This window comes from Aulonocara stuartgranti (genome assembly GCF_965226115.1).
Source record: "Aulonocara stuartgranti genome assembly, chromosome: 17".
NCBI classification, from domain to species: Eukaryota; Metazoa; Chordata; class Actinopteri; order Cichliformes; family Cichlidae; genus Aulonocara; species Aulonocara stuartgranti.
The window spans coordinates 23,414,585-23,421,990 of record NC_138953.1 but is presented as its reverse complement, the minus strand read 5'-3'; the positions used below and the strand labels follow the sequence as shown (position 1 = coordinate 23,421,990).

Genomic DNA, 7,406 nt, shown 5'->3' with positions numbered 1-7,406 from the left:
TCATGGAATGTGTGTATGTGTGTGACTAGACTGAGCATGAGATACTAGCAGTCTGAACGTGTTGATGCATGTATGCTTACGCTCTGGCCTACTTTCTCACTGATGATGCTGCAGAAAAGAGAGCAGCAGGAGGAGAGGGAGTATCCCACAATGCCACGCTGCTCACCCCATGATCCATGTGGATGGATAAAGGACGGATGGATGGATAGATGTCGGAGTCAGCCAAGATCTGCACACACTGAACGTGTTTACTGTCACCGCCCTCACATTAGCTCGCGCTTTTGCAGTTTTTAAACCTGTGTCATATCGCAAACAATAAAACACATAACTTCCGTGTGAGTATTTCGAAATAAATGTTTTGTTTTTTAAATTAATTGGTTAGTTGTGGCTATGAGGAACCTCGTGGAAGCCATTTAATACCAAATATGTACTTAACGTTTCAATGGATTTGATGTTAAAGAAGAAACTGTAAATAAATCACTAATATTAGTTATAATATAGTAGTTTTAAAGATTTTGAGCTTTAAAAACAATTATGTCATCTGAAATTTTAAATCTGCCTTTAACTTGTGGTAAAAAAATGCATGGGAATATGGAGCTTCTTAATGTGTAAAAAAGTATAAGTGCAGGGATTGATTCTAAATCATAATTATAATTTGTGCAAGAACTCACATTTAAAAAAAAAAAAAAATCAGAATATTTTTGTGTTTGTCATTTGTTGTAAAATGTACTTATTAGGTATTTTCGGGCTTATTTAAGGGGACACTGGTCCAAAATTAAAAAAGTAGGAGAAGAAAGCGAAAGGAAACCTAGTTTAAACCTCTAATTAAAAAAAAAGGCGGGCACAAAACTATAGTAAAAAAAAAAACAAACAAGCAAAAAACCTTACTGCTCTATGTATAAATAACTATTTTATGACATAAAAAGACGATGGTTAATTTTTTAATGAATTATTATAATATTATTTTTTAAAATATCAAATGTCACATAAAAATGTTTCGTTTAAAAAAAGTTTGGGGGCTTTTATTTTGAAGACAAGTTTTCCCACTTCCTACCTGGCGTGCGTAGCTTGACGTAGCTCACTGCCAGTTGGTCAGGGGGGCTCGTGAGTGCAGTTCGTTCTGCTGTCCAGGCGGCTGCGCGTGCTGCCGTGCTCGGCTGCAGTATATAAAGGCGGTCAGCGGTCAAAGCCCACACAGCCGCTCTCAGCGTTACGTTTTTTTTTTAAAATTTATTATCACGCCGGAGTAGTTAGACTCTCCTTTTCACCGCCGGCATCCGCGTCCTCTCAGTACCCGGAGGAGAGGGGGTCCAGCGCGGCGTGACACCGCGAGGAGCGACCAGCATGGACCCCCAAGCGAAGGATCGCACCAGCCCGGCGGCGGGGGGCTTAAGCGGGCGCCCGGCCTCTCTCGGAGCTGACGGGGGTGACTCGGAGTCCGGAGCCGGCTCGGAGGAGGCTGCCGTGGGCTGCTGCAGCGACACGTTCAGTAGCCTGCCTGACATGGAGCAAGAGACTCTGGAGGAGAAATTAAGGGGACTGGCGTTCAGAAAACAGACGTCGTATCGGTGAGTGGGATAGCTGGGAGGATGCTGGGGAAGGATACTGGTTCGAGAAGGATATGTTTGTGCATTTATTATGTCTTTGCGCCTATACTTCACTCTCCTCGTGCTTAAGTTACACGTTAAAGGCTAAAGCTGCTGCAAGAATTACACCCATGCTAGCTAAATCTTGTAAACATAAACACACACTGAGTGGTGCATACTTCAGCTCATAGCTGAAAAGCTAAATTCTCACATGTCATAGTTATGATAACCCTGCCTTGTCCCAGGCTGTGCTCACCATGCTGCTGTTGACAGCCCCAGCACTGATATGCGCACAAAAGCCAGGGCATTTTAGCCCCATCAGTGAGGGATAAAAACAATTTTACATACACAACAATGTGTGCATGTCCCTGTGGTGCTGGAACAGTGTGGAGGAGGGGGAGGGAGTGAAGCTGTATTGATTTGTGGTGTGTGTTTGCGTGCGTGTGTGCGTGCGTGCGTGCGTGAATGCCAGCAGCATCCTGACACCCCAGTGTGACTGGCAGCTGCAGTTGATAGTGAAAACTGGCCAGATCCCAAGTCCACACGTTCACACAGTCTATCTGTCTGTCTTTCTGTCTAGGCTTTGTGTTTATGTGTCTGCTGGAAATGATCTGTAGTTGGGGGTCAAATCAATCATTTCAGCTTGTTTGTGTTCGACTAACTTGTTTGTGTCTGATTTGGGGCAGTGTGATAAAGTGAAGTATAATTTTTACCATCAGCACTATTAAATCTTTGCTTGGGAAAATTGATAAGAAAGGGTCACGACCTCTAATCTGGTGACTCTGTGCTCGTATGTACTGATTTGTGTCATGAAATTAATATTTTTCACTTTCAGATGTCGATGGCGTTCACATTTTGAATGTGGGAGGGTTTGCAGGAGAGGTTGAGTGAGTCATTTTGCAACTTGCACTGTCGACCTCACTTTGACTCGTAGATTTTAATCATCAAGTAAAAATGACTCTGTTTAGGGATTAAAAACTACTTGGTTAGATTGAAGGTCACAAAACAGCTTGGTCAATAAAACCTACTTTGATCAGTTAAGGGAATAAAATCTACTCTGATTAGAAAAATATCATGTTTTTGGGTGAAAACACACCGATTGCCACTTCTTTTTCTTGGTTTCCATGGTGAGACATCCCCTCCTATTGAAATTCATTCATTTTAAAGTTGTAAATCACATTTGGTCTTCGTCAACACAAAGAATAAAAACTGTAAATTAAAAATTATGGCTGCATTTGATAAATTATTTCTTTTTAAACCTGGGTGGAGGGTGGGGTGGGGGTGCAGGATAATTACTGTAAGCCTTTTATTGCCCCAGTAATTAATGACCCAGTCAGATTAAATATTCCCCATGTAAACACATTACAGTTGAATAAACCATTCCTTTTTTTTTTTTTTGAGGAATGCAATTCATCTCATTTTAAAAAGTGCTGGTACATTATAATAATCCTATTACAATCCATTCGACAGATGATAATTACCCATTTTTTGTTGTTGTTGTTTGGAGTGTGCATGATCTTTTTAAACAGTGTAAGGCAAAGACAACAGAGACTCACAACTCCTTTGTGTTTATTGTGTCATCATTTACGGAGTCTCTGTTCCGAGGGGAAACCATCTTTGGTTAAGTGAGGTTTCCAGGAGATTGTGTTTCCTGGGGAGTGCCGCAGCTGGCTTGCCTTTTTCCAATTTTATGACTGCAGGAGTAGTTTGTTGTGATAAAAGTGTTGCCTCAGTAGAAAATGCAGCAGTAAACCGGAGCATTGATGGGTTTGGTACACTGAACATATCAAACCCTCGTCTGCTTTATGGACTCCGGAGGAAAGGATGACGTCATGTGAAGAATCGTGTTCAGCCAGCAGAAGTCTTAGTTGGCAGAAGTTGTGTTATTATTATGTGATAGTCAAGGAAGTGGTGGTGTTTGATTATTTGCTCGACATGGATCCATTTTATTGCACTTAACTGAGTCAAATATAGCGAGTCAAATGTTCATAAGTAGTACTTTTTTAAAAAAATGGTGTTTCTCCAGACATTTTGTGCCTGTGAGGAAGAGTCAGTATTTGAGATTTATTGTTCTGTAAAACAGTTCAGAGCTTGATCGGAACTATTTTAAGTCACACTTTTGGCTTCCAGTGATTATGAAAACAATTACCCCATGGTAACCAATGGTTGCGAGGGAAAGATTGGTTGGGGAGTGTTTGCGGGAGGTTGCTTGCTCTCGCTGGGTGAAAGTGGTGCACCCAAAACCTTCTTACGGTTGCTTTGGTTGCTCCTAGATAGCAGTGATTAACTTTTACTTTGAAGGTTTCCCTTTTTCGTCGCCGATTTTTTTTGGTTTCACTACTGCAGTTAGTGAGGGTTTACAGATGCAGTGGTGTCTTCTGTGGAAACTAAAGGTGAATGTGATAATCTGATTGCGACTAAAGAAAGCTCAGGGAGGTTTTTGATGTTATCACCATTTTTTTTGGACCAGTTTAACCTAGCAACAACTGGTCAGAGAATAAACGTTTCCCCTAGGGACCAGCAGTTTCTGACTCTTCTCTAGGCCCGTGTAATTGACCAACTTGCTCGCTGTTAGGTTCAGCTCTAGCTGAGATGACTTCGATAGGTAAAACCCAGCAGTTTCCATAGAAGAACCTGTGGAAGAACTACTACCGGTACTTGCTGCTTTTTGTCTCCAGATCTCTCAGGACCCATTGAACTGGCCTGCTTTAAGTGATGCACAGCAGCTGGCTGTTGTCTTGGCAAAGGTGATAAGATCCCAACAATTTAAATGTGAGACAGTTTAGTTTAGTAAATACACAATTTTCCATAGCCTGTGAGTAATTCTGATCATAATTTTTGCCAAAAATAAGGAGTTCCTACTCTCATTAAGTAATGACCTGTGGTCTGCCATACTACACCAAAATAAGGTGGTGTAGTCCAAGGAGCTGGCGATTGTTTAATTTAAAAATGCAACATTTTTTTACGTAAAAAGAAATGGGAACAATTTAACTGTGTTTTTATTAGGTTGTTAGGCATTAGTTACCCTGTTTTCATCTGGTTAATATACTAATACAGTTAGTTTATACAACAGGAACAACTGACGAGTACTTGTAAGGTTATCTTGTGTTTTATAAATGCCGATACCCTTAAAACCTGTCATTCATCAACAGATAGTTGTTGGTGTGAGATGAAATTTTGGCAAGTGTGATTGCTCTTTTATGATGATTATCAGACACTTGGCTCAAACTTGATTGAGTAATGCAACTAGAAACCAGAAGATTTACCCAAACTCTGGCCTAGATATTCTACATATATAGAAATGCAGATTTCTCTGTATAGAGATTAATATATACCGAGTATATTGGAATATTACACCGGAATTGAGAGTAAAAGTTCTGGGAGGAAAGTGGAATGACAAAAGATGAACCAAATAATGACCTTGTCCACCCTGTCCCTTTATAGCTGCTTCCAGTAGCTGTATTCAGTGCTCATAAACTGTAAATGGCCTCACTGGAATCCCTAGTTGGATTATTTTTGTTTGCAAAGCAGAGAATTTGGCTCATGTTACTCAGCCACTGTTTGCTACTGTGCACCGAGTATTTCAGAGAAGAAGAATGTGGAAATGAAATGCCAGATGGTTAGAAAACCTGCCATTTTTTTTCTTTTTCTTTTTCTTTTTTTTAGTTAATGAACAACTTATACTGTGTATATGGTACTCTTTGCTGGAATTTCACTTATTCCCTAGCATGATGTTCTTTTGTCACATCTGAAGTTAGAACAGTTTGTTTCTTTATTGTATTTCTAATCCACCGCAGTATGTCGGTCGTATGTTTGGACTGGAAGAATACAGTCTGGTATATTTAATTACACCAAATAAATCTGCCTTGTTCTATCAACACGACAAAGGCAGATTGGCACGGCGGTTAACGTGGCGTGTCTTGGGTTGTTCGGACCTTTGACCTTATTGGATGAGGCTATGATTAATCTGTGAATTTTCTGCTTCGTGGAATCAGCCATGATGTGCAGGAAATGGAATTAGCCGGTCAGGGGAGATGGTTTGTAAGAAGGTGGTTTACATAGCTTTGAAGTGGCCAATGCCAAGAAGTGAATTACCATATGTGGCAATATGAAAGAGCTGAGAAATTATGCTGTTGAACATCAAAGCCAGCGTGTGTGTGAGTGTATGTGAGGAGCTGTGGTATTGTGTGTTTATGGCAGCATGAGGCACGTGTAACTTATCTGCCAGACATTCGTCACACTTTGTCTGTGTGTGTGTGTGAGTGTGTGTGTGTGTTCCCAGAATGCTGTCCCTCCTTTTATCTATTCTTAGATGTCTCACCCATCTGCCTGCATGACAGCCCTTCCTCTGTCAAAAGACAGCGGCTTTGTGTGTGTCTGTGTAGTCAGCGCACCGGTTGGTTTGTAAGACATTACTTTAATTAGCTAGTCAGTCAGCCGGCTGGACACTCAATCTGTAAGTGAGTCAGTGACATGTTTCTCCAACCACTTCCTGGTTATCTGTGACAGGCAGTTGGTCAGCGTTGCATTTATAGATTTTTTGGATTATCTAGCTGTCAACACAGTTGGCATTAGAGCTCATAAAATTATATAAACCCGCTACAGTTCCCACAACCCATAAAGCAGAGCCTTAGCAGAGCGGCAGTTGTGCTCATAGCAGCAAAATGAGACTCTATCTCCTCTGTCCTGACCTCACAATGACCCCACTCCATCCCTGTGCACTCTTTCTGAAGTCCTAATGCACCCCAAAGCCCATATATACATGCCTACAATATTTGCAGTCTTCCTGGAACACTTTATTAATTATGCCACAACTGACTGATAGCCACATTGAGATTAGATATAAAATATTAATTGCAACTTAGAGCTGCATCATAGTTGAAATACGTAGTGGGAGATATGTATTGTAAGATGATGCCATTAGAGATGCTGGGGTTTTTCCCTGCACCATTAAAGAGGTGTTAGTCAGAGCCAAAGGACAGTAAGGGCAAAATGATTACTAGTTTTTTAATTATGCTTTTATTTATTCATATATAAACTATATATTTTTTCGAGTAGTCTACTCCCAAAGACTAATTCTCAGCCTGGAAAAATCCCTGGATATGTAACCCCTAATTATCCTCTAATGTTTCTGGCCAGCGGCATGTAAATGTTCTGTGTCTGAGGCTCACCAAAGAGCAAACAGAAAAGGCAAACCTGTATTATCTGCACAAGATAGCTATTATGTTATCTGGAATGACAGTTTTAATTTAATTTGTCCTTATTGTAACTTATGAGAACATTTGAGAGAGAACTCACTGATAAATCTGTGAAAAAAGAGCACTAAAGGATAAGATTTACAAATATGAATGGGGGAAAATTGCCTCCGTGTATGCAAACAGTCTCCAGTACAGAAGAACGTCTGTGGTTTTGAAGAGAGGGGGTAAAATGGTACATACACAGATACATTCTGATGCTAAATCAGTGTCTGTGTTCACAAAACAATCTGTGTTTACTTTATTCTGCTGAACTTACAAAGTATCTACGAATTTCGCTCGTCTTTTGGTGGTCTCTGCGTGTTGTTTTTATATTCTTTAAATGACTTTAAAATAAAGTTTAGTATAGATTTGAATTTGTTGAAACTGTACTGGCTGATCTGAAGAGTTTTCATAATATATATATATATATATATATATATATATATATATATATATATATATATTAGGGGTGCAACGATATTCGTATCGATATTGAACCGTTCGATACAGTGCTTTCGGTTCGGTACGCATATGTATCGAACAATACAACATTTGTAATTTATTTTATCAATTTTCCTTCTGA

General features: G+C 40.0%; 1 protein-coding gene across 2 annotated transcripts in view; it reads left to right on the top strand.

Moving 5' to 3' along the window:
- Positions 1-1,072: 1,072 nt before the first annotated feature.
- The window catches only part of dgki (diacylglycerol kinase, iota), a 103,240-nt gene continuing 96,906 nt past the window's right edge, over positions 1,073-7,406 (top strand). For both annotated transcript variants that reach the window (XM_082510604.1, XM_082510603.1), the window contains exon 1: positions 1,073-1,568. In XM_082510604.1, coding sequence (XP_082366730.1) covers positions 1,345-1,568 — 224 coding nt within the window. In that variant the 5' untranslated portion in view covers positions 1,073-1,344. The remainder of the gene's footprint in view (positions 1,569-7,406) is intronic.